Here is a 27181-nt window from a genome sequence, read left to right as displayed (position 1 = left end):
GTGGTGAAATGGTCTTTACTAAAAATACAAAAATTAGGTGGGTATGGTGGCACGCGCCTGTCATCCCAGCTACTCAGGAGGCTGAGGCAGGAAAATTGCTTGAACCTGGGAGGCGGAGATTGCAGTGAGCCAAGATTGTGCCACTACACAACAGCCTGGGCAACAGAGCAAGTCTCTGTCTCAAAAAAATAAAAAAATAAAAAAGGGAACATTTGGACAGAGAGACAGACACACGTGGAGGGCAGACGATGTAAAGAGACACAGGAAGAAGACAGCCATGGATAAGCCAAGGACAGGGGCATGGAACAGATCCATCCTGCACAAGCCTCAGAAGGACCCACCCTGCCAACACCTTGATTTTGGACTTCCAGCCTCCAGAATGAGAGACAGTAAGGCCTTGCTATTCCAGCCCCCGGGTCTGTGGTGCTGTCTTATGGCAGCTCTAGCAAACCACTCCAGGTGGTGAGGAGGGACAAAGCAGAGTGAAGGGGCAGAGAGTGACAGGGGACAGGGCATTCAGAGACGGTCGTCAGGCCGAGGCCACAGGAATTCCAACAGCAGGGCCCGCCTGTCGGCCCCACCAAGGCTGCTCCTCAGAGGGCATCTCAAATAGACAGAGCCCCTCGAAGAGTGCCAAGGTGCATGCACTGTCACACACACGCATTAATGTACTAATACCTGTCTTAGTGCATTTTATGTCCAAGTTACGTAATGGCTCTTGCTCCTTGAAAGGTTTTCATTTCCCTCGATATTCCCCCTTTCTCTTTCTTCTCAACCACTGTCTTAGTCAGCTTGGGCTGGTGTAACATAATACCATAATACCATAGACTGGATGCCTTATAAAGAACAGACAATTTGGCCAGGCGCAATGACTCGTGCCTGTAATCCCAGCACTTTGGGAGGCCGAGGCGGGTGGATCACCTCAGGTCAGGAGTTCAAGACCAGCCTGACCAACAAGGCAAAACCCCGTCTCTACTAAAAATACAAAAATTAGCCGGGTGTGGTGGCACGCACCTGTAGTCCCAGCTACTCGGGAGGCTGAGACAGGAGAATCACTTGACCCAGAAGGCGGAGGTTGCAGTGAGCCAAGAGGGTGCCATTGCACTCCAGCCTGGCCGACAAAGAGTGACACTCCATCAAAAAAAAGAAAACAAAAAGAACAGACGTGTCTTTCTCACAGTTCTGGAGGCTGTGAAGTCTAAGCCTAACACACCGGCAGATCCAGTGTCTGATGAGGGCGTGTTTTCTGGCTCATAGAAATGGCACCTTTTCACTGAGTCCTCATATGGTGGAAGGACAAACAAGCTCCTTTAGGCACCCTTTATTTATTTATTTATTTTTTTGAGACAGAGTTTTGCTCTTGTCACCCAGGCGAGAGTGCAATGTCATGATCTTGGCTCACTGCAACCTCCACCTCCCAGGTTCAAGTGATTCTCCTGCCTCAGCCTCCCAAGTAGCTGGGATTACAGGTGCCCACCACCACGCCTGGCTAATTTTTGTATTTTCAGTAGAGATGGGGTTTCACCATGTTGGTCAGGCTGGTGTCAAGCTCCTGACCTCAAGTGATCCACCCACCTCGGCCTCCCAAAGTCTGGGATTACAGGTGTGAGCCACCATGCCTGGCCTTTTTTATTTTTTTATTTTTTCACTACAACCTCAGTCAGGCACCTTTTATAAGGGCACTAATCCCATTCATGAGGGTAGATCTCATCACCTCCCAAAGGCCCCATCTCCAAATACCATCACACTGGAGGTTTGAATTTCAACAAAAGAATTTTGGGGGACACAAACATTCTGATCATAGCAACCATCCACCATAAATGGTACCACCTTTCCCATGAAGAGATGATGGGACATGGACTCACAGTTGTCTTACTTAAACCAGCAAGAGTCAAAGATTTCCAAAGACCATCCCACACAGTATCATGCCTCTCCCTTGCAACCCAGGCATGGTAAGGGTCGGGGCAGAATCAAGGGTGCTTACTCCAGGGTCATGGTTGCAGAACCAACCTGCCTAGCCTGAGTGTGTATAATCTACAACTGTAGCCCAACTGGCACCGGTGTTAACAAACCAAGGTGACCCAAACCCTCAGCCCAGTAATCTGCAGACTTCCATTTAGTCAGCAGAGCCAATAAGGATGGGCAACAAAGCAGTGGCTCTTAATATTTTAGAGGTAAATAACTCCATTTAGAATATGACGAAACCCATGGACCCTCTCCTCAGAAATATGTTTACATGCACACAATTGATAGGGCCCCATAGACCTCCAAAACTTATCAATTATCCTTCTCTAGTTCATGAACTCCCAAGAAATAACTTCTGCAAATGGCAAGAACCACAAAGAAAAAGAGAAAGAATAATGGGGAGTGAGGGAAGGTGGTAGACCCTGCAAAATATATCACTCAAAGATGACTAATTTCCTTAATATATAAAGAGCTCCTATAAATCAATAAGAAAAAGGCCAAAACCCCAAAAGAAAATTGGCAAATGGACATGAACAATGAACAGAAATGTAGTACAAACAGTTGAGAAGGTATGAAAATATACTCAACTCCCATGTAAATAAGAGAAACAATAAATAAGACAAGATACCATGTTTAATACACTCGATTGGCAAAGATCAAAATGAGTACCCTGTTGGCTGACATGTGGAAAAGCAAACACTCCCATACCAGATGGGTGTGGTTATAAGTTGGGAACCCTTATAAATTATAAGGGTTATCAATGTGATTATAAATTGCCAACCTCTATGGCAGGCAATTTGGCAATACTTATCAACAGTTAAAACAGACATACCTTTTGGCCTAAGACTAGGAATTTACCCCTCAGATACACTGAGGGGTCACATTTACAAAGTGACAAATGGTCATGGATATTTACTGAAGTATGGTTTGAGAATAACAAAAAAAAAATTATGTACTCCTTAAATGTCCATCAACAAGGGATGGTTAAGTCAACATGATGCTTCCACACAATGACTACTATGCAATAACTAATTAACATAAAGAGTGAGGCAATTCTGTAGTAGTCATGGGGAAGAATGCTCAAGACATATTGCTAAGTGAAAAAGCAAGATAATGAACAGCATGTACAGTTTAAAAATACATCTGCCCTGGTGGGTGGGAGGGATGGATGAAGAGAAGCTGGTTCATGGGTACAAACATACATAGATAGAAGAACTAAATTCTAATGTCTGTTAGGGTGACTATACTTAGCAGCAATACTTTGTATATTTCAAGGTAACTAGAACAGAGGAGTTGATATAATACCAACCCGTGGAAATGAATACTTAGGTGATGGACACACCGATACTCTGGCTTGATCATTACACACTCCATGCATTGAACACTCACAATATGTAAAATATTATGTATCAATAAAGAAGAAAAATCTGCCCCTACCTACGCATTTACAAATATGTATGTGGGTCTCTATGCATATAGGGTATCTCTGGAGGGATACACAAGGACTAGAAGGAGGAGTGACCTCTCACGAGAAGATCCAGGAACTGAAGAGCCCAGATAAGAAGCAGTTACCTCTCACTGCAAACCCTCTCAGAACCTTTGAATTTCAGACCATGTGTCTGTATTACCAATTCCAAAACTTAACCAAATGCATCTTGAAAACACAAAGATGATTAAAAACCAAAAAGAACCCAGTGATTAGAAGTTGCATAGCTAGGGCAGAGTGGCCACCGTAAGAGTGCTAAGAGGATGTTAACAGATGGCTCTACCCTGAGTAGTTTTTTTCGTCCATGAGAATGTCCCAAACTGTTACTCTACTCATCAAAAACCCAAATTCCCACAACTCCTTCAACAACTTTTCCCACCACTCACGAGTGATGGGGGAGAGGGGGTCTCTTCCCAGGAAAGAGCTGTCTCTGAAGTAGGCATGCTGGCCCACAACTTGGCCCAACACTCAGTTGCCCCAGAGTTCTCAGGAAAAAACCCATAGAGCATATAAAGTGAGCTTTCAATCTTGTAAGTACTGAGAAACACAACAGAGCCCTGATGATTCTAACCTAAGAGAAATGTGAGGCCAGAAAATTTCCCAGCGTGTGGCACATAGAATCTGCTAATGAGATGCCACGCCGGCTGCTCCCTCATTGCAGGGAGAGAGACCACAGTCGAGCAGCAAGGTAGGGCAGGCTGAACAGAAGCTGGTTCGTGGGTACAAATATACATAGATAGAAGGACTAAATGCTAATGTTTGCTACGGGGACTATACTTAGCAGCAATAATTTGTATATTTCTTTGTTGTTGTTGTTGTTGCTGTTATTGTTGTTGTTGTTGCTGCTGTTGTTATGGAGTTTTTGCTCTTGTTACCCAGGCTGGAGTGCAGTGGCACAATCTCGGCTCACTGCAACCTCCACCTCCTTGGTTCAAGCGACTCTCCTGCCTCAGCCTCCCGAGTAGCTGGGATTACAGGAACACACACTTGGCTAATTTTTTTGTATTTTTAGTAGAGACAGGGTTTCACCATGTTGGCCAGGCTGGTCTCAAACTCCTGACTTCAGGTGATCTGCCTTCCTCGGCCTCCCAAAGTGCTGGGATTACATGCGTGAGCCACCACGCCTGGCCATACTTTGTATATTTCAAGGTAACGAGATGAGAGGACTTGATACCAACACATGGAAATGATGACCACTCATATCCAAAATGGGCATGGAAAAGATGCCCGCGTTGTCTATGGTCCATATGGTATGGACTCAGATGAAAAGCCCTGGACTCTGACCCTGTCTCTTTCAGTAAACAGCAAATGCTGGGCTGCACCCCCAGATTCCACATCAGTGCTAAAGAATTGACTCCCCCAGCTGCAGGCTCTCAGCTGTGAGCTCTCCCCAGGAACTGCCCTCAGCAACTGTCCTGTACGAGGCCATGCCCCTTGCCTGGGCAGCCCCCATCAAGGACTGGCTGATGCGGAAATACAAATCCCAGTCCTCTCAACCCAAGTTGGTCAGCTCTGAAGGGCCAGCTCAGCTCCAGCACTCACCACGGCATGGGTGGGGGCTTTGGCTGAGAGCGGTATTGGAGCCCAGCTTCTCCCTCTGCCCAGTGCTGCTTTGCCCCTTCCCTTGCAGAGGTCAGTTCTGAGAGTAATCCCTAAAAGCACATTCATCTCCTTCCCAAGATCCGCTCGCCACAGCCCAATACTGACAGTCTAAAAAGGTGCTGGGGCTTGAACTATGCTCCCCCAAAAGATACCTTCAAGTCCCGTTGGTACCTGTGGATATGATCTTCTTTGGAAATAGGGACTTTATAGATGTCATCGAGTTAAAATGAGGCAATACTGGATTAGGGTAGACCTACATCCCATGACTGGTGTCCTTATAAAGAGACATAGGAAAAGATTAAGAGACAGAAGAGACACTCAGAGGGAGGAACACTGTGTGAAGACAGACGCAGAGACAGAGCGCTGCAGTCATAAGCCAGAAAATGCCAAAGAGTGCTGGCCACCACCGGAAGCTAGTAAGAGGCAAGGAAGGATTCTCCCTGTGGCTGCAGAGGGAGCATGGCCCTGCCAACACCTTGGTTTTGGATCCTAGCCTCCAGAACTGTGACAGAATAAATTTCCGTTGTTGAAGCCATACAGTGTGTGGTAATTTGTTAGAAGCATCCCAGCAAACTCATAGAGAATGTCAGAGAGAAGATCTACTCAGGGCACCCTTCTACGTAATCAAGGCAGGCAAGAACACCAGCAAGCTGGCTGTTACCCCCCCACCAGGGCTGCTGCAGGCATCTAACAAGAATGTGCAAGGGAGGGGCACCCTGAAAAAAACCGTAAAACACTGTAGCACTGGGCTGGTGCTGGTGATGGAGGAGAGGGAACAGCTCTCTCGAATTCACAGAGGCATCCCCCCTGCTCGGGGACTATTCAGTCCCTGTGTTTCTAGCTCTTTCCTGCTGGTCATCGTACCACCCAATGGCACCTCCTATCAGAAAGCGTGAAATTCAATTCAGGTCAGCACTTAGACCAGGGCTAAGTAGAGAAAGAAGTTTCACCCATCAGCTAACATAAGGCCTGGGGATTATCTACGGGTTTCAATTAGCCAAGAGAGCAGGTCTCTCCGTTACCATAAATAATCGACAGAGGTAATATATGTCCCAAGGCAAATGATAACCCTGTGCCCAAGCCTCCTTCCCATGGAGAACACCCCAACCTGTCCCTCTCTTCGGGGGCACACGGCTGCCACTCCCCACCCCTTCTGGGCAGATAAACCCTGGGACGGATGATTGCCGCGCTGACCTCCAATAGCTGGCAGCATGCAGAATTCTATAGTCTCACAGACCTGAGTCGGATTGGTATGCACGGGTAGCTATAGCCGTGACTCAACACCTGCAGAGAAAATGTAGGGTTGTACTCCTCTCCGTGGGCACCATTTCTGCACTGTTGCGCTGACTCAAAGCACCCTTTGAAGTCCGTGGGACCTGTATCAATGAACACTAGGAACCAGGCCCTACGTGCCAATTTCCATCATTCACAAGTACTTCAAAAAGATGAGGCAGGGCAGGAAGTTCAAAAGAATCCGCCCGCAACTGCAGAATGCAATCCTCGAAATTACAGGCACTGCCTTGTCACACAGGGCTCACCAAGCAGGTGCTTTGCAAATGCCTCCTTCTTGCCAAGAAGTCCCTGCCAAGGATTAATAGGAATTTCCAGTTCTCTAAGCATTTCTTGTTCCTCAGAGCGATTACCCCTAAACTTCCAGCACTTCAAAAATACAGGATTTAGCACCTGTTTGTTTCAGAAATACTTGCTAAAAACAGATCTGCCAAAAGGCCACCTCTAAAATTAGTCATATTTCCTGCTCTGCAAAACATAGTAAATCGTATTTTTAGTAACTCCTTCACTCCAGGTATCTGGCACTGTCATGCTCTAAGCATGATTACTGGCAACTTAGTAAGCAGGCAACCCTTACTCTTAGCCTAAAAATAGTTCCGATGGAAGTGACAAGCCGGCTTATTATTTTTTAACCAAGGGTTAGAACAAGATATTTCAACAGCTTAACCAATCATTTTATGTACTCAACTTTGTATCTCAGTGAGACTCAATCACAAAAAAGGTAACAGTGGCATGGACTGTCTGTTCTTGTTCTGTAGTTTGCCTGCCTACAACACTGGCTCAATACCTGAGATACACCTACTCTTTTCTCAATTCAGCTTTTCCAACTATATTTTTTCAACTTTTATCAATTTTTTACAAAACATAATAACCTGTCATGTGCCAGAGACCATGCCTCTCGTAGGTATCACGAACCATCACCAGGGTTCAAGCAATTCTCATGTGTCAGCCACCCAAGTAGCTGGGACTACAGGTGTGCACCACCACACCCAGCTAATTTTTGTGTTTTTAGTAGAGATGGGGTTTCTCCATGTTGGCCAGGCTGGTCTCAAACTCCTGACCTCAAATGATCCACCCACCTCGGCCTCCCAAAGTGCTGGGATTACAGGCATGAGCCACCGCGTCCAGCCACTAAACCAAACTTCTAAGGAATTATCCAAATATATTGCTGATGATAAAGGACCATTGTTTTACTGATTCCTTACAAACATTATTTATAATGTCTGTATTAGAAACATTATTTATAATGTCTGTATTAGAAACATTATACGTGGTTTCTAAGTTGCTTCATTTAAAGTTTAACGTTTATGGAAATTTAAAATCTTAAACTCTTTTTTTTTTTTTTTTTTTGAGATGGAGTCTCATTCTGTCACCCAGGCTGGAGTGCAGTGGCACGATCTAGGCTCACTGCAACCTCCAGCTCCCACATTCAAGCGATTCTCCTGCTGCAGCCTCCAAAGTAGCTGGGATTACAGGTATGCACCACCACACCTAATTTTTGCATTTTTATTAGAGACAGGGTTTCACCATGTTGGCCAGGCTGATCTAGAACTCCTGACCTCAAGTGATCCACCCACCTTGGCCTCCCAAAGTGCTGGGATTACAGGCATGAGCCACCACGTCTGTCCTGTTTCTGGACCTCACTTCAATTTTCTGTAAGTCACTTTCCTTATTCTGTCGACAGATGATATTATCTGATCATGCAGCAGCCCCCAAGTCACTCTGTCTGGTTGGGGGCCAGGGCGGGGGGCACCTGTTATGTGCCAGAGACCATGCCTCTCATAGGTATCACAAATCAATACCAGGCTCTGCAAGCACAACCACTTCAGGTGTTTCAAAGTCATTACCCCATACTGTTGCTCAACAGCTTTGCTCTTCGTCTCAAAGCCAGAGAGTGGTACTTTTCAGAATCTGGTTTTGTGATCATTTTCCCTGGTCTAATCATCAACTTTGGTCAAAGACACTCAGCCCTGACTGTGAAGGTACCTATTAAGAGTTTCACATGGCCAAGTGAACTATTTATTTTTAAAGCCAGATTAACAGAGATTGCATTAACTCAAAGGAGGACACAATTAGGTCTCAGCCGCAAGCCATCTTTCCTTTACAAGCAGTAAAAGAGCCATCTAGATTCAAATGGCTTCTAAACAAACAACTTCAGAGGAAAAGCAGGCAAAAGATTGTCCTACAGGCAGTGGTGGCAAAAGGAGCCTCTTGATGAGATCAAATTGAAACCTAAAAGGAAAGTTGGGAAAAACTGGCTCCCTTTGTCATCTGGACTCAGACAGTGATTCCCAGCAAACCATGAAGGATTTCACCCAAAGCTTTTTGGAAGTGTAACCAAGTCGAAACACAACACGCTACACACACACACACCCCCCCCCCCCATACCAAATGCCTTCAACCAGCAATGCCCTAGATTTTAGCACAAATCACCCAAAACTAATTCTCACAGTTTGAGAATGCAGCTATGAAGCAGGCCAAACTTGGGGTGCCCTCTCAACTTCGGTTTCCCTATGCCCTCTTTCAGCTTTTTCATGGACTGATTTCCCAAGACAAGCTGCCCTGAATCCTTTCGCTCCACGTGGGCTGGGAGTACTTCTCACTACAGTATTAATGACTTCATTCCCCTCCTAATGTGGAATGGATCCTTTATAAAAGGATGGGCCAGGTGCAGTGGCTCACATCTGTAATCGTAGCACTTTGGGAGGCCAAGGTGGGAGGATCACTTGAGGCCAGGAGTTGGAGACCAGCCTGAGCAACACAGTGAGACCCCTGTCTTTACAAAAAATTAAAAAAATAAAAAGATAGGACAGGAGAAAAGTGAAATTCTAAATCCAAAATGTACACACCCCAAGAAAAGAAGAATTAATGAGGGAGAGAGGCCTCCCTGGGTCACCCACAGTGTGGGACACTGGAGGTTTAATGACCTCCTTTTCCTCAGCTCTGCTCACTGGAGGAAACTTTCCCCAGGCCAAAATCATCTTAGTAGCTCACCTTTTAAAAGAACTTCAGGTTGTAAATAGCCTGAGGCTGTGGTCATCTTTGTTTTGGCCTTAATTAGGCAACACCCAAAACTAGAGTGGGGATGAGGACTCATTTTAATTTAGCAATCTTTCTCAGAGTCAAGCATACACACACAACCATTTTAATCCCTACGATCTGCTAAAACCCGAATCTATTAGTTAAGCATTAAAGGTGCTGGATTTGGGAGATAAATGCTATGAATGACACCATTGTTTCTTTAAAGCCAGCAACTGAGTGAACTAAAATCCAGATTTCTCCCAATGCCCGCAATCCCTGGAGCACTGATTCTCCCCGCTGGGGAGGAGCATCCCGGGAAAACCAAGTTCTTCAACACAGACACCTCTCCCCTGCCTCCTTCTCCACCCAAAGAACCACCATCCTTACCCGCAGTCCACCAATGGGGAATAATTTTACATCCAATTAACATCTCCTGTCATTGCAACAATGAAGTGAGATTCATCATTCAAGAAAGGTAAGATGGGAGGGAAAGGGGAGTGGGCACCTGGGGGAGCAGCGAGTCTCTTCATGTGAATCCTATTTGGGCAGGAATTCCCTGCATGTCGGGGTTCCCAGTGGGCCCAGCACAGAGCTCCAGAACCCAAGCGCTGGCTGAGCTCTGAATCCACCCCCAGGCAGTTCAGCCAAAGCCAAGAGTTCTATGGTGCAAAAATGCGCTGCTACAGAGCCAGAGGCACAGCACAACACAGCAAGGTGGAGAGAAGCCAGAAAAGAAGTCTGTGCACCAGGGCAGGCGAGAAGAATGTACTTGCAGTGTTTGCCATGACGTTGTGAGCATAAAGACTCGCTTCTTTCCGTTATGTTTAGAGAGGAAATATGCACAACCAGCCTGAATCCTATACGTTTCCAATGAAAATAAACTTCCATCGCCAGTGCCAACAGGAATTTACACAGGGCCAGGAGAAGAGAGCTCACTCTAATTAGCCGCATCCTCGCGCCCTAAACGGACCCGCAGTGTGGAAGTCAGACAGCTCACTACGAATCGAATCGAATCGAATCGAGGAGTATAAGTGTGCCTCGCTCCCTGCGGACTAGAACGAGGTTTGGAGGTTTTTCCTTTTTCTTTGAAGAGTTACTCAAGTTCATACTGAACGCTCCTTTTTTGCATGGGAATTCAGGCAGGAGGCACCTCTAAAAACTACTCACTCTAACCCCACATACCCATAATAAAGCGGTGCCTCACTCAAAACGGCTGTAGGGAACACAGGGAAAATGACAAGGGTGACGGAGACCTGCATTCACAGGCAAAAGGCCCCAAGACAAAGAGGGGAAATGGGGTGGGGAGTGAACTACAGGTGGGGTGAGGCTAGAGACAGGCAGGAAGGGCAGGTTGGCCCTGTGACCAGGGGTTTCACAGGGCAGCCCCAGGCTGGGCAGAGGCCCCCAGGTCGGAAGGCAGAGGGCTCGGCTCCCAGGCCACCTGCTCGGTTGGGAAGTGAACTCCGCCTTCCCTCCTTGCGGCTGACGCCTCCCTGACCCACGGACCACACAAAGGAGCTGGTCCCCCTCCAGGTTTGAGCCACCCCCAGCCTGGGGGCAGTCTTGAGCCCGAGATGACAGGAGCTTGGGACAGCTCCAGCCTGGATTGGCTCTGAGCTCGGGCAGCTCCAGCCTGGGGTGACCCGGCCTCAAAAGCGAGTCACCAGCTCTTGGGTTTCTTCTCACAGCTCTAAGTTACACCTTCCATCTACCTGCCCCTCGCCTGGCAAGGGTTCACAACCATCTAACTTCCAACAAGGCTGGAGAGGTGCCCCTTTCGGTCTCGCGGAGGTCCCCTTTCCTTTCCCCTCTTCTAGAAAGATAAGAAGGTATCTCCCAGTCTCTGGGGGGAGGTATCTGTAGCTCTGTTCCTGCCAGTAGCAGGGTCTTCACTGCAGCTCCCACCCTGAGGCTGGAGGGCACAGAGGAGCTGGGGGAACGGAGAGAAGGGGATGAGAATGGCGGGGATGAGAATGGTGGGTGATGAGGGGGCAGGGGTGGGAGGGTTGAGTGGATGGAGAGGAGCACAGGTTGAGGGATGGACAAGTGGAGGGCGGAGGCAAAAACCCTCCTCTGAGCACGAAAAATTCCCTAGCTGCCAAAAAAAAATCCCTAGCTGCCGGAGCCCACAGGTGGGAAGGAATGCAGGATCTCAGCCTTCTCCCACCTCCTCCGAGAGCCCAGGACGGGGATCAGACTCTAAGCTCCCCCAGAGGCTGGCGGTTAGCTTTCCTGCTCCCCCCGCCCCCCGACATAAGAGCCCACCTCCTCTAGCCCTGGTTCCCGCCTCGCCACGGATCCGCCGCCCCTGCCGGCCTGAAGGGCAGAGGGGCCCCATCCCGCCCCTCGCGCTAGTGTCCGCCAGGCGGCGCCCTTCCACGAGCAGAACGGCCGCGCGGGACGCTTCCCGGGGCAAGGCCGTCCCCTCCCAAGCCCCCAGCCCCCGGGCAGCGGACCGCAGGCCGCCCTTCGGGAAAGGCTGCGAGATGCTGAGCGCGCGTTTTAACCCAACAGGAAAGCCGGGCGGAGGGGGAAGGCGCTTGGCCCGGGACTGCACACTGGGACTCCCAGTGCAGTGCTCCCCGCGGGGTCCTGGCCGCCGACTACCGCCCCTGTGCCCCAGCCCCACGGCGCCCGGGAGACTCACCTTCTCCCCGGTCAGCACGTGCAGCCCCTCGCGCACCTTGGCGAAGGAGCCCTCGCCCAGCTTCCTGCTGCCGATGAGGTAGTTGCCCACGCGCTTGTGGTGCTGGAAGTCGCGGAGCCGCTCGCGGGGCACGCCGCTCACCCAGGCAGGCAGGAAACTTCCCTCGCAGGCCGCCGCGGGCCTGGCCGCGTCCTCCGCGCCGCCGCCGCCCCCAGGCGCCGCCGGCTCCCCTAGGAGCCCGTCCCCCGCCGCCGCCGGCATCGCGCTCGCCCGCGGCCCGCGCGGCTCCTGCTCGTCTCCCGCGCTCGCAGCTCCTCCTCCCCAGGCTCTTCGGCTTCTCCCGACGCCGCCCTGGGCCCAGCCCCGCCCGGGTCTCCGCACCCAGCGCCCGGGGCCGCCGCGATCACGCCCCCCGCGCCGCCCAGCGAGGCGCGCAGACAATAGCGGCTGCCCAGGGGACGCGGGACCGGGGACCCCGCCCCCAAAAGTTCTTCCTCGGAGGGTCGCCCGGGCCCCTTTCAGGACACCAGGATCCCGCCCCGGGTCCCGTCCAGGAAGCTAATGACAGTCGCCCTGCTCGGGCGCGCGGGGTGGGGCGCGGTCCGGCGGCGCTTGGTTCCCGGGGTCCGGGTGCCTGGGTCCGGGAGCCCGGGTGCCTCCGCAGCCTCCGCCTCGCCGCCGCCGTCTGGCCCGCACGGGCTTGGGTCGGGCTCCCGCGATCGCTCCTAGCCGTGCGCTGGGCGGCCGCTCCCGCCGGAGAGAAGCGCGCGGCGGGCTGCAGGCGCCCTCTGGAAGGCAGCAGAAGAAAGCCCCATTCAGTTTGAATTTGCAGAAATTTAATCCGCTCGCGGGCGGCGGGAACAGATGCGAGCTCCACTCCGCAGCCCGTGCACTTTCAAATCCCTAGTAGCCCCTCCTTCCCCGCGCGCCACAGTCAAACTCGACCCTCGCTGGAGAGGGGGGGGCCCGGGGAGGGGAGCGGCGGAGTGGACGGAGGAGCCACCTGAGCGCCAGACAGGGAGACCCTGCGCGGCCTCGGAGGCGCGCGCTCCCGGGACGCCCAGGTCGGGCCGCCTCCGGCTGCGCCTCTTGCCCGGATTCTGGGCTTGGGTTTTCTGGACCTTTCGGCGGTGAAATCCCCCACTGGCCGCACCCACCCGGGGCGGGGGGAAGGGGGAAGGCTCTCGAACTCCGTAGACTGTGGGTCGGGTTGCGTGCCCGGCCCTGAGTCCGCCACACAGTAGGGCCCCCTGGACCTGGGGTGGAAGGATAGATGGATGGCTGGAAGAAAGGGTGGGGAGGCGGCCAGGCGTCTGCCCGGGCTCGCACGCAGCCTGGTTGGCTGTGTTGGAGGAGGCGCAGCCACAGCAGTAATAGTAGCAGCAGCAATGTAGGAACCAGGGCGTTTGCTGCCTCTGCTTGTAGCTTACACCTTCTTTGCCTTCCATTGAAATGATGCCTGTGATTGCAGGAGGTGGACCGGCGCTCGCCTCTCTTCGATGCTTTTGTTCTGCAAGCGCTGTGACCGTGCTCATCGCATAAACAATTGCAACTGCCCTGACGACACTGGACCCTCTCCCAGGATCCCCAACGTCTTCTCAAACCGAAAATGAAGAATCTTGTGAGGGAGAAGGAGGAGGGTAGGTAGGAGGAGGCATTTACAAAATGCTACCTGTTGAGGTGCCCGCATTTGATGGAAACTTCACCCCGATCATGCAACATCAGAGCTGAAAGGAAGGATTTGGTCCTAACAAAGTTCCTTTCATTGTTTATTCCTGAGTAAACAAGTATGACATCGACCCATAGCAATGCTTTGAGACTGGGGGTGGGGGGTGGGGGGAACAACAGCTGTCATCAATCCAGTGTCTGGGGGGCTCGCTGACCCATCTGAAGAGGGACGCAGAGAAACGCCTGCTTTCAATACATCTAATTTTAAATACGCTACTATATTCATCCACCTACCTGTTACAAGTCACCAGCCTCAGTTATTATGACTGAACATACTGCGTTTTCTGTTGTTCTGTCTCATTGTTCCAGTTTACCAATATTAAAGATACAGCTTAAAATGTTTTTCTTGCTGTGCTGAAGGGACTTCTTTGCTCCCACCGGCCTTGACTATTTCAGTAAGGTTCATTCAATCCTTTTAATATCTCTAATTCAGTAATCAAATCTTAAGAGGACAGTTGCATGGGAGGGGAATGGTAACTAGCATGGTGCCAGCAGAATAGATGTCCAGCGACTGTCTAAAGAATGAGGAATATGGAGCTCACTTTGGGGTAAAAACCACTCTGAGGCTGGTCGCGGTGGCTCACGCCTGTAATCCTAGCACTTTGGGAGGCCGAGGCGGGTAGATCACGAGGTCAGGAGTTCAAGACCAGCCTGGCCAAGATGGTGAAACCCTGTCTCTACTAGAAATACAAAAATTAGCCGGGCGTGGTGGCGGGCACCTGTAATCCCAGCTACTCGGGAGGCTGAGGCAGAGAATTGCTTGAATCCAGGAGGCGAAGGTTGCAGTGAGCTGAAATCTTGCCACTGCACTCCAGCCTGGGCGACAGAGCAAGACTCCTTCTCAAAAAAAAAAAAAAAACCGCTCTGAATCTTCCATCAGAAACAGTTTGGGAGTCCATCCAATGTTGTGTTAATAGAGTATGATTTTTTTTAATGTTAGGACATGCACTCTTTATGAAAATTTAGAGATTTATTTATTAAGGTTTAAGGGAAATTTCAGAGACTGTTCCCCAAAGTATTTTTATGGTCTAAAAAAAAAAAGTTTCATAAAAATGGTGGATGACATTTACAATGAAATAGAGATTTTCTTTCCTTTTAATTATCCTCTCAGGGTAGAGGTCAGGAAAGGGGTGAAGAAGAGAGAAAATCCAGGCCCATTAAATCTTTTTCAAGCCTGCTGCCTGGGTTTGATTCAAGTTCACTGCTAATTCCATAAGCTGGGATGGATGCCAAAGAGAAGTCCAAATCCTATCCGTGCTCCCCTTTGTAACTGGTTTTGGAACTACAAGTCCTAGTCTCTGAAATGGCCTGTTTAACAAGAAATCACCCCAGAAATGTCTTTATGTAAAACAGATTAGTACACAATATATTGCCCTCATATTCAGTGTGCAGAAAGCATCTGATTATTTAATGCAACAGTAATGCAGCCTTGAAAATTCTCTGCTAATTAGCCCAAACTAATTTCTAGCCTTATCCTCCTGCGGAGTTCCGGAGTTCCCGGGTAGGGGGTGGTGCTGGCCGGGATCCGGCCTCCCTACTGCCACACCTTTGCCTGTGCGTTGCCCGCCCACAGTCTGCTGTCTCCAACTCATTTCCACCTAGCACAGGTGTTCCCTTTCCCATGAAGCCCTCCCCAACCAATAAGCTGCAAGAAGCCCATCTCCCTCTGTTGTCTCTTAGTTCATATAGTCATTTCACATTCCTCTTATGTCCTGTAGTACTTATTATCTATGACTTTCTTTTCTTTTAGACTCATTGAGGACAGGAGCTGTGTCTAATTTCATTATTTGCCCTACAGTACCTAGCACAGTGTCTGAGACATGATCATTGTTCAGTAAATATCTGTTGAATAAATGAATGAAAGTAATCATTCACTGATTCTCAAGTGAGGTTTTACTGCTCCTGAGAGCAAGACCCCATCAAGTCCTGGGGGAGAGAAGTTACCAGTGACTTTCTAAAAGCATTTTTAGGTGCATTGTTGGTTGCCTTTGGGGATCAACAAATATAATTGTTTGTCTTGTCGAAGATGGATCATTCTCTAACTTGGATGAGTTAACCCTTTCAGAAACAGGACCAATCCCAGTGGGCTGTGAAGCCTCGGGAAGCTTTCTCAGTTGACTCGTACCAGCTGCTTCCTTCCTTCCCTTTTCCTTCCCCATCTCCTCGCCCCATATGGCTGGGAGACTGCCTCTGTGCTCCCACAGAACGCCAGCTTCTACACCCAGCTGGAAGCAGTCAAAGACAATTAGAAGTAATCAGGCTGGCACAGCCAGGAAATGAGAGTTGGCTAGAAGGGGTTAGGCTGGCAGAAGCAGTCTGGTAACTGGAGAAGGAACGGATGGCAAAGCAAAGACGGCAGACATGGATCAACTTTGCCTGGAAGACATCCTGTGAACTCTATATGTTCATGTTCCCAAAACAAAGTGTCCCATAAATAACAGACTGGACTTGAACACGTGTCCCCAGAGTTCATGTCCAGCATTATTCTTTCACAACACCCAGCTGTTGAACGTGCACAGTGCAATGGCTGAGGAAGAAAGGGTTCCTCAGGCATAAAGACTCGTGTGCAAAGGCAGCCCAGTGTGCTATTGCAGAGTACGCTGCTGCCAGCATCCCCACAATGAAATGCTTCTCTAAAAATGAGTCGTGACACTTACCTTTTGATGCTTCAGTTTCCTTAAGCTGCAAAAATGGGATATTAAGGAATTGTGTGGAGTCAATCAGATTGTGCACACAAAGCACTCAGATCAGTGCCTGGCACATTATAAGTACAAGGTGAACTTTGGCTTTCACACCTTCCATCAATACTACTATCATCATCATAAACTAAGAGAAGTCACTCAAGAATGCCCCAGAGGTCCACCAGCACAATTGCCCCGGTAGCTGATGAATCCAAAGGCATAATCTCCAGGTTGGATCTCTTCCCTGAAACCAGAGTCCTATGTCAACCCTCTTCAACTCTGCCAGGCTGTCTGATAGGATCTCACTCACATTTAACTTGGGATACACACACACACACACACACGCACCCACACACACACCCCTCTATGCTTCTTTCCTAAGGCTTCACCCAAATTCACCCCAAAATTTAGCAGTCATCCTTTGCTTCCTCTGCTTCTCGATCCTCATATCCAACCCATCAGCAAATCCTATACCCGCCTGTGACCCTTTCTCCCACTTCCTAAGTGGCATCCTTTGCTTCACCAAAGCCAAAACCAGTTCTTCAAAATGGGAATCGGTAATCCCAGCACTTAAGGAGGCCAAGGAGGGAAGATCACCTGAGGTCAGGAGTTCAAGACCAGCCTGGCCAACATGGCGGAACCCCATCTCTACTAAAAATACAAAAATTAGCCGGGCGTGGTGGCAGGCACCTGTAATCCCAGCTACTCGGGAGGCTGAGGCAGGGAGAATCGCTTGAACCCCGGAGGCAGAGGTTGCAGTGAGCCAAGATCATGCCATTGCACTCTAGCCTGGGCGACAGAGCAAGACTCCATCTCAAAAAAAAAAAAAAAAAAAAAAGGGAATCAGATCATATCACTTCCCTGCACTCAAAAGCTGTTCAACAGACCCCTGCAGAAAAGATTCCCCAAGCACTTTGTCATGATATGGCCCTGCCCCCCTCTTCACTGTCACCTCCTGGGAGCCAGACACCAAGCTCTTCCCTGCTTCAAAGGCTTTACCTCTGTGTCTTTGTCTGCTCAGACTGCCATAACAAAACACCTAGACTGGGCAGCTTAAACACCAGACATTTCTTTCTTATTGTTCTGAGGAATCCAAGATTTAGGTTCCAGCAGATATACATATATAGAGATTTACTCTAAGGAATTGACTCACATGATGATGGAGACTGAGAAGTCCAGAATGAAAGTGCTAGCAGATTCAGCTCCTGATGAAGGCTGTCCTCCCGGCTGACAGACGAGTGCTCTCGCCATGTGCTCTCATGGCAGAAAGACACACAGCCCTGGTCTCTTCTTCTTTTTATAAGGACACCAGTCGGATCATGAGGGTCCCACTTTCATGCTCTCAATTAAGCCTAAATGCCTTCCAAAGGTCTCACCTCCAAATACCATCACATCAGAGGTCACAGCTGCAATGTATGAACTTGGGCCGGGGGGATACAAACATTCAGTTCATGACACTCTGCCAACAATACAGTTCTTCAACATTGCTGAAGTTTCTTGCTTCATTCAGGGCTCTGCTCTCTCAATCAGAAAATCAGAAATCAGGCAGACTGTCCCAGGGTCGCTAATTGCCACACTCAACTTTTCATGTCATTCATCATTAGCTAACAGAAGAATGTGCATTCACTTGTTTATGTGTTTATTCTCTCTCTCTCTCTCTCATTTAATGTCCATGAAGCGAGGGACTTTGTATCCCAACACCCATGCACACTGTTCAGCAATGGCAATGCGGAGCTTCATCTCAACTCTTCATCTGTCCATGTGGGAGAGGAAGGAGTTGCTGAGCTTTGTGTGGTTGTGGCACTGCAGCATGATGGTGTACAGATGGTGACACCAGGCCAACCTCCTGCAGCTGCTTCCCAGCAGCCACTGAGCTGATATTCAAGAAGAAAAAGGTGCATTCTTCAAACAAGATGCTGATGGCTTCTCACGGGACTCATCACAGTTGTACCTCCATCGGTCTCCAAAAGCTGAATGTAATGGCTATTTCAGTAAGAAAAATGTACCTGCCACCTCCCGACTACAGATGGGCCCAGGGCTTTAGGACGTCTTGATGTGTGGTCTCTTCCTGTAAATCCCTGATGGAGGCTATTGAGAAGGAATGGAACTTTAAATATTCTATAGGAAAAGGCCATCATACATACTGATCTGGACCATTCCCCCTTGTATGCATGTCTCATTCTAAAGTGGCTTCCCATCTTACACTGACACCAACATCATCCCTATGGCCCTGCCAGGCCCAGCACAATCTGCATCCCACCCTGCAGGGCTCATCTCTCTTCTCTCTTCCCTCATCTCATCATGTCTCTGATCTCACTTCCTCCTATTCACTGCCCTCCAGCCACACTGACCTGTGTGTGGGACCCACTCCCCCAGCGGGCTCTTTTTACTTTTTTGGAATATTATTCCAAGAAATATCTGTAGAGCTGGCTTCCTCACCATCTTCTGGTCTTTGCTCAAATGTTACCTTCTCTGTGGGCCTTTTCTCTGACCTTTTCTCTCTGATGCAAATTTCCCCTGGGCTACGCCCCACTCCCCTGCACCCCACCTCCTTATCCCCTTCCCTGCTTTATTTTCCTTCACGGCACTTATTGCCATCTGACAAATTACATCATTTCCCTCTTCGTTTTGCTTTTTGTCTGGCTCCTTCCCTAGAATGTCTGCTCCATGAGGGCTGGGACTTTGGTTAAGTCCACTATGCATGGTGCCTGGCTCCTGGGGAGTGCTCAACACAAATTCATTGTGGTTGACTAAATTTATAATTCACAGGGTCTCTCGCTGCAGAAGAGGACGACCATAATAAATGAGAAGGCAGAAAGGAGAAACGCAACAAAACCGGGTCCTGCTGGAGAAAGCACACATCATAAAGACATACGGCAAAAGATCAATATTCATGCCTCAAAGAGGAGCCTCCATGACAAGCTCCACATTTGTATTATGGCAGGGAGGGAAAGGTTATTGTTAGCGCTGAGGCTTATTTACAGCCTCTCGCTGGGTGCTGACTCCTGTCCATTTCTTAGTAGGGATTGAGTAGAGCCTGCAGCAGCGAGGGGTCTGGGGATACTTAGAAGTGAGCACATACAACAGAGCATGGTCTACGGTGTGGCCAGCAGGTGGAGATGCAGTGAGGCGGAGGTCACCCTGGAACTGAGCCCACTCACCAGTCACAGTACTGGGCACGCGGGCTGATTGCAGAAGCCTGCCTGGCACAGCCAGGTGGACAGATGCAGACAAAAAGAGGCTGGCGCCCCCTGCTGGTCAACTCGGCTCTGCTTTCCCTCCGCAGCCCAGAGGGGCCCAAGAAACCGGGAAGACGATGCAGGACCGGAGGCCAGAGCTGCCTCCGTGGCCCTGGGCAGGGCTCTTACTGTCTCTACGCATCCGCTTTCTCCATCTGGAAAGGAAGAACTTCTCCCTGTCATTCCTAAGTCCCAGGACTGCTGCCAGGGTAAAATGAGGCAAATTATGGGCATATGCTACGAAAATAGAAGCTATTTTGGTTATTGTTCTTAGCACGGCATTCTTAAATCAGAGCGAAAAGTGTCTGGGACATAAATCTGAAAACGATACATTTAAAATAAAGCAAACAGTGAATGGGTGAAAAGACCAGTTTGTCCGGGGCTTTTTCATTCCGTGGCGGAGGCTTTCTGCTGAGCATTAGCATGTGATACACACATCTGCAGGCTGTGGGCCCACTGCCATGCAGAGCGTGCCACTATTCTAGGCCTGCTCCTCAACCCTCACCTTCCAGTTTCCCTCCTTCCAGGCCCCTGATCAACTGCCCAAGCCATTTGCTACTGCCAGTAAGTCCATGTGTGTAGAAAGATAGTGATGATAGATAGATAGATGATAGATAGATAGATAGATAGATAGATAGATAGTGATGATAGATGATAGATGATAGATAGATAGATAGATAGATTTTTTAGCTAGGGTCTCGCTCTGTTGCCCAGGCTAGAGTGCAGTGGTGCCATCATGGCTCACTGCAGCAGCCTCTATCTCCTGGGCTCAAGAGATCCTCCCATCTCAGCCTCCCAAACAGCTGGGACTATAGGCATGCACCACGACACCCGGCTAATGTTTTTCCTGTTTTTTTTGTAGAGGCGGGGTTTCGCCATGTTGCTCAGGCTGGTCTCAAACTGCTGAGTTCAAGCCATCCTCCCTCCTCAGCCTCCCAAAGTGCTGGGATTACAGGCATGAGTCACTGTGCCCAACAAATAATAGATAATTAGTAAAGAGACAGACCAATAAATAGATGATAAATAGATGATTGATAGAAACAGATGATAGATTCAATAGATAGAAGGATGATACATGACAGATACATAATGAATGACCAATGGATGATAAATAATTAATAGATATGGATAAAGAGATAGAGAGATAGATGACACCTATATAGATAGGTGATTAATAGAAAATAGATCAATAGACACATTGATCAGTAGATGATGAACAAGAAGAAGGAGGAGGAGAAGGGAAGGAAGGAAGGAAGGAAGGGGAAACAAGGCAGGGAGGGAGGGAGGGAAGGAGGGAGGGAAGGGGGAAGATAGGTATTCTTTATCTAAACCAAGTAGATGACCTGGTGCACCAATGAAGCTCCACCCATCAGGGTTTCCCCTTGATGTTGCCTTTCCGGCCCATCCTGAGTACAGCCGTAGTGCAGTCACTGTCCATTTTTGTCCACATTTGCCATCCAAGATCCAAGCTCACTTTTTCTTCCTCCATCTGTGGATCATAAGGATTTCCCCTTCCAAATGTGGCTGTAGGTATGAGTTGAGGGAGTACCCTTGGTGCAACAGTGGTGGGGGCTCTGGAATTCTGAGCTAGCTGCCAGTGTAGCTGGCTTGGGCCTTCAGGCCCTGCTGATATATTTGATCATGGATGCAGAACTTCTGTCTTGCCTTGGATACTGCAGGGCCCACCCAGCCTTAGAACCTGATGAGCCTGTGTGGGGCAGCTCTGGAGGTGCATATGGTCACTTGCTGTCCCATGTCCAGCTGCTTCATCTCTACCGTGGTCCAGCAGCAGCACACCAGGAGCTCTTTAATGAAGAGTGTAAAATTTTCTACTGTAGATGGCATGGCGTTGCTCCGGAGCCCTAGGGGTCCTTCATGATTCCCCCGTGGAACTTTCTGTAGACTGAACATGGTGGCCTTTCCCTACCTCTGAGATCACTAGTAACCTAAGACATGCTGGATTGTTCAGCCCAAGCACAAGGGCTGTTTGCACTGCAGCCTGGATCTACTCCAGAGCCCTCCTCTGGGCCTTACTTACAGGAGGCAGCCTTCCATGTAATCCAGTCTATGGGTAGGAAGAGTATTCCCAGATATGGAATATGCCGCCTCCAGAAACCATGGGACCTACCAGCACTGTGCTTCCTTCTTCATGGTGGGAGGTGTGAGATGCAATAATTTATCCTTTACATTTATCCCCAGTGCGCCTTGGAACACCAGACTTCTACAACTGATGTGATGGGCCTCTGAAACTTAGGGTTTGTCTCCCATGATCTGAAGCCCATGTGTCTTTCCAAGGCCTTCAGTACACTTGCTGCATCTTGCTCATCCATCTGATATCTGATTGACATGATGCATGATACAGTGGACCAGGGTGCCGTTCTGCAGGATGTCCAGGAGGTCCAGTTCTCTTCAGACTATATATCACACATGACAGAGGGTAGGAGAGTTAGCACCACCTGAGGGAAGACTAAATACATACGACTGTCTGGTCAAGGGAATGCAAACAGTAATTTTTTCCTTTCAAGAGTGATGGAAAATAACGCATTCACCAGAACAATGGCCACATATCATCCCCTAAAGGCTACATTCATCTGTTTTAGTAAAAAATACCATACCAGGCCAGGCTGGGCACAGTGGCTCACGCCTGAAATCCCAGCACTTTGGGAGGCCGAGGTGGGTGGATCACAAGGTCAGAAGTTCAAGGCCAGCCTGGCCAAGATGGTGAAACCACATCTCTACTAAAAATACAAAAATTAGCCAGGCATGGTGGTGGGTGCCTATAATCCCAGCTACTCGGGAGGCTGAGGCAGAGAATTGCTTGAACTCAGGAGGCGGAGGTTGCAGTAAGCCAAGATCATGCCACTGCACTCCAGCCTGGGTGACAGAGCAAGACTCTGTCTCAAAAAAAAAAAAAAAAGTACCATGCCAAGCCCAGCAGCTGCAATCTGGGCTCCTTCTGATGGAGTTTGCAGTAGTGCACTATCATTATCCAGAATCCAGTTGTTTCTGCAGGGGCCAGGCTGGTGAATTAAATAGAGATGGGCTGGGGCCATCACACCTGCGTCTTCTAAGTCCTTAAGGCTGACACTCATCTCTAACACTCTTGGGATGCAGAACTGTCTTTCAGTTTTAGGGCATTCCACTCAGCCTTCTGTTACAACATCTCTTACCTCACAGGCCAAATAATGCAGTGGTTATGGCAGGTACCAAGTGTGTCCATTCCAATTGTACACTTGGCAACTGTGGAAACAACCACCACCTAAGTCCATGGAGACAGTGGACCCACTGTGGCTTGACCTAGGCCTAGACTTAATTAATCATCTTGTACCTATCAGCCCCCACCCTAACAGGGAGTCTACAATGAGGCTTTAATTCTCTGGGTATCAATTCAGACCTAGATAGTCATTGAAGTGTCTGGTCCCTATATTAATTATTTATTACGGTGTAACAAATTACACTAAAATTTAGTAGCTTAAAACAGCAATAAACATTTATTATCTCACAGAGTTTCTGTGGGTCTGGAATTTGGGAGTGGCTGACCTGTGAGGTTATGGCATAAGATCTTTCACGAGGTTGCAGTTAAGATGTGGGCTGGAGGCCGGGCGTGGTGGCTCATGCCTGTAATCCCAGCACTTTGGGAGGCCGAGGCAGGCGAATCATGAGGTCAGGAGATCTAGACCATCCTGGCCAACATGGTGAAACCCCGTCTCTATTAAAATACAAAAAAAATAGTTTTTGTGTGTGTCTCTTCCAGGAGTCTTGCCACCACTACAGTCCTAGCTACTTGGGAGGCTGAGGCTGGGGAATCGCTTGAACTCGGGAGGCGGAGGTTGCAGTGAGCCGAGATCGCTCCACTGCACTGCAGTCTGGCGACAGGGCAAGACTCCACTCAAAAAAAAAAAAAAAAAAGGATGTGGGTTGGAGCTACAGTCAACTGAAAGCTTGATTGGAACTGGAAGATCCAGTTCTATGATGCATGGCTGTTGTTCACGGGGGCTGTTCCCAGGAAGCCTTAGTTCCTTGCTACTTGAACCTCTCCAAAGGTTGGTTTGAGTGTCCTTATGAAATGGCAGTTGGCTTCTCCCAAATGCAGTGATGTTTAAGAGCAAAGCAGAAGCCACAGTGTATTTATGCCTTAGCTTCAGAAGTCACACTCCATCATTTGTGCAATGTCCTATTTGTTACAGGTCAGCCCCATTCAACATGCAAGAGGACCACACAGAGGCATGAAGACTAGGAGGTGAGCTAGGAGCTGATCTTGGGAGCTAGCTGCCATGCCCCTTCCTCTTGCATGTGGTTACCCAAGCAAGTGGCCTTAGGTCCCTCTAGGGACAGATTCACCGAATCACTGCTGTGCATGTTTGCTGTAATATAGTAAAGTCCTCTCTCCCAAAGATCCAGACTTCTCTTCAGTCAATGGACTCCACGTTAGAAAATTGTCTCAAGTTTGAAAACTGAGCAAAGGATCATTATTTGTTTATTGGGCAGCTGCCCTCAGCTTCCTGATCATCCACCCTTGATTTCTTCTAGTTGTATAAAGTAAATAATATCCTCACTCGTTTGCCATCTGTCTTACCCCTAGGGACATCACACTCTTTAACTGTTTTCACCACTCCGTGTGGGTGAATCCTCCTTGACTGCCATCCATCTTTGACACTCTTTATCTTAACTGCACCTGCCTGGCTTCTGGTAGAGTGCTGCCACCTGGCCTCTGTTATTTCAATGTCCTATTAAATCAATTTATATCAATAAACCAAATTCTGCAGTGGCATCTCCTACTACAGCCCTGGGAGAACCACCACTGAACTTCTCACTGCTTCCAGCACCCCTCTCACTAGTGCATTTCTTATTGCTTAAGACAATGGAAGGCCCTCTGTGCCTTTGTGTGCAATGTAATCAATTGGTGAGGTTTCTAGCCTTGTGTGTGTATGAGTTCTAGATGTCCGCTTCTCTGAGGCCTTCTTCTCTGTCTGCCACAGCAGTTCTGGCATTTCTGCTTCCCTTAGTGTAGTACAGTGCTTTTCCCAGGTGCTAAGAGCCATCCCAGTAGCGTGTCTCTTCCAGGGGTCTTGCCAGTATATTAAATTCTAGATCCCAGCAGGATGCTCCCAAATCGATAAGTTCTCCCTTATCCAACTTTATGTTTCACTCCCCTTGATCCAGCACCTAAGGATCCAGTTTCTTCCAATCTTCTGCCAGCACGCATTGGGTAAATCCTCCTGCTCCTTCAACATAGGGTTGCATTGCTCCCTTATTCAGTTCAGCATCTGTGCCATGTTGTGACTTAACTCTACTTGTTGGCCTCTTGGCCAGGAAGGGAGGTAGGATTAGGATCTCTGCATCATCTCCAAGGAAAAGGAAGGGGCTGCCCTTAACAGGGAGATGAGACTATAATAGTGCTTTAGTTTGGATGTTTGACCTTTCCAAATCTCCACATGTAATTTGATCTACAATGTTAATGGGAGGCGTTTGGGCCATGGGGGTAGATCCCCCATGAATAGATTAGCGCCCTTTCTGGGCTGGGAGGAAGTGATTGAGTTCTTCCTCTATTCGTTCCCATGAAAGCTGGTTTTTACAAAGAACCCGGCACCTCCTCCAGCCCTTTTCCTTCCTCCCTCACCATGTGATCTCTGCACACGCTGGTCCCCTTCACCTTCCACCTTGAGTGGAAGCAGCCTGAGGCCTCACCCGAAGCAGATGCCGCTGCCATGCTTTTTATACAGCATTAGTCAATTCATAATAAATATTACTGTAAAATAAATAATAAAATGGATTACAATGGCTAAAATGCACACAGTAAAATATGCTAGAGATGTAAACATAAATACGCATTCACTGCAATTAAAATTTACAAACATTATCCCAGCATGAGCCAAATAGATCTCTTTTCTTTATCAATCACCCAGCCTCAGTATTCCTTTATAGCAACACAAATGGACTAAGACAAATAGTGAAGATAAATGAGTGCTCCGGGGTCAACGTAGACACGAAAAGTAGAAGTGTGGAAACCAACTACTCTTTTGAGATCAAAAGCCTAATATCCAAAATAGGAACCAATCTCAAAAGAGAATTAATACATTTAAGCTTATACAAACAGAAATCTAGATGCACAATAGAAAATTCAGGGTCCAGACTTGAACTCAAAAAAATGTAATAAAAGATTTTAATGAGGTCTACCTTAATTAAAGTAAAAAATCTAGCTTTCTGAACTAAAAGTAGAACTACCATTTGATTCAACAATCCCACTATTGGGTATCTACTCAGAGGAAAAGAAGTTATTATATGAAAAAGATACTTGCACACACATGGTTATAGCAGCACAATTAGCAATTGCAAAAATGTGGAACCAGCCCAAATGCCCATCAGTCAATGAGTGGATAAAGAAACTGTGGTATACGTATGTATTATGGAATACTACTCAGCCATAAAAAGAGATGATTTAATGACATTCGCAGCAACCTGGATGAGATTGGAGACTATTATTCTAAGTGAAGTAACTCAGGAATGGAAGACCAAACATTGTATGTTCTCACTCATAAGTGGGAGTTAAGCTATGGGGATGCAAAGGCATGGTAATGATACAGTGGATTTTGGAGGCTCAGGGGGAAAGGGCGGGAAGGGGGTGAGGAATAAAAGACTACAAATTGGGTTCAGTGTATAGTGTTCAGGTAATAGGTGCACCAAAATCTCACAAATCACCACTAAAGAACTTACTCATACAACCAAATACCACCTGTTCCCCCAAAACTTATGGAAATTAAAAATTAAAAAAAATTAAATAAATTTTTAAAATTCTAGATTTTTAGTGATACAGTACATTGCACAAAAGAAAACAGGTATAAAATTCAAGCTTTGGGCAGGGCGCAGTGGCTCACGCCTGTAATCCCAGCACTTTGGGAGGCCGAGGTGGGCCGATCACTTGAGGTCCAGAGTTCGAGATTAGCCTGGCCAATATGGTGAAACCCCGTCTCTACTAAAAATACAAAAATTAGCCAGGCGTAGTGGCGGGCACCTGTAGTCCCAGCTACTCAGGAGGCTGAGGCAGGAGAATTGCTTGAACCCAGGAAGCAGAGGTTGCAGTGAGCCGAGATCATACATTCCAGCTTGAGTGACAGAGTGAGACTTTGTCTCAAAAAAAAAAAAACACAAAAACAAAAAAATTAGCCGGGAGTGATGACACATGCCCGTAGTCCCAGCTACTCGGGAGGCTGAGGCGGGAGAATCACTTGAACCCGGGAGGCGGAGGTTGCAGTGAGCCGAGATTGCCCCATTGCACTCCAGCCTGGATAACACAGTGAGACTGCGTCTCAAAAAAAAAAAAAAAAAAAATTCAAGCTTTGGTGACTTGGTGACTGGCCAATGGTGTGCATTCACTTCCAAAAAAAAGTGCTGAAGACTGACAAGGAAGAAAAACCCAGGAACCAAAGTAAAAACAACATGTAATACTTCCATGGAAGTATGATAAGAGGAACCATTAGGCTTTTTTGCCAGTTATTCCTCAGGGGAAAAAAAATGTGGAAAG

General features: G+C 48.4%; 1 protein-coding gene across 3 annotated transcripts in view; it reads right to left on the bottom strand.

Annotated features, from left to right (window-relative positions):
• HUNK (hormonally up-regulated Neu-associated kinase) overlaps positions 1–18584 on the bottom strand; it is a 135772-nt gene extending 117188 nt beyond the window's left edge. The window contains exon 1 of one of the 3 annotated variants that reach the window (XM_016938406.4): positions 17574–18584. Coding sequence is in view for 2 of the 3 variants with exons in the window: in XM_009440335.5 (XP_009438610.2) it covers positions 12012–12272 (261 nt within the window). In the remaining variant the exon portion in view is untranslated. 3 annotated transcript variants of the gene reach the window in all.
• Between the last annotated feature and the right edge of the window lie 8597 nt (positions 18585–27181).

This window comes from Pan troglodytes, chromosome 22 (genome assembly GCF_028858775.2).
Source record: "Pan troglodytes isolate AG18354 chromosome 22, NHGRI_mPanTro3-v2.0_pri, whole genome shotgun sequence".
NCBI lineage: Eukaryota > Metazoa > Chordata > Mammalia > Primates > Hominidae > Pan > Pan troglodytes.
The sequence above is the reverse complement of the archived record's forward strand: the minus strand, read 5'-3'. Positions and strand labels throughout refer to the sequence as shown.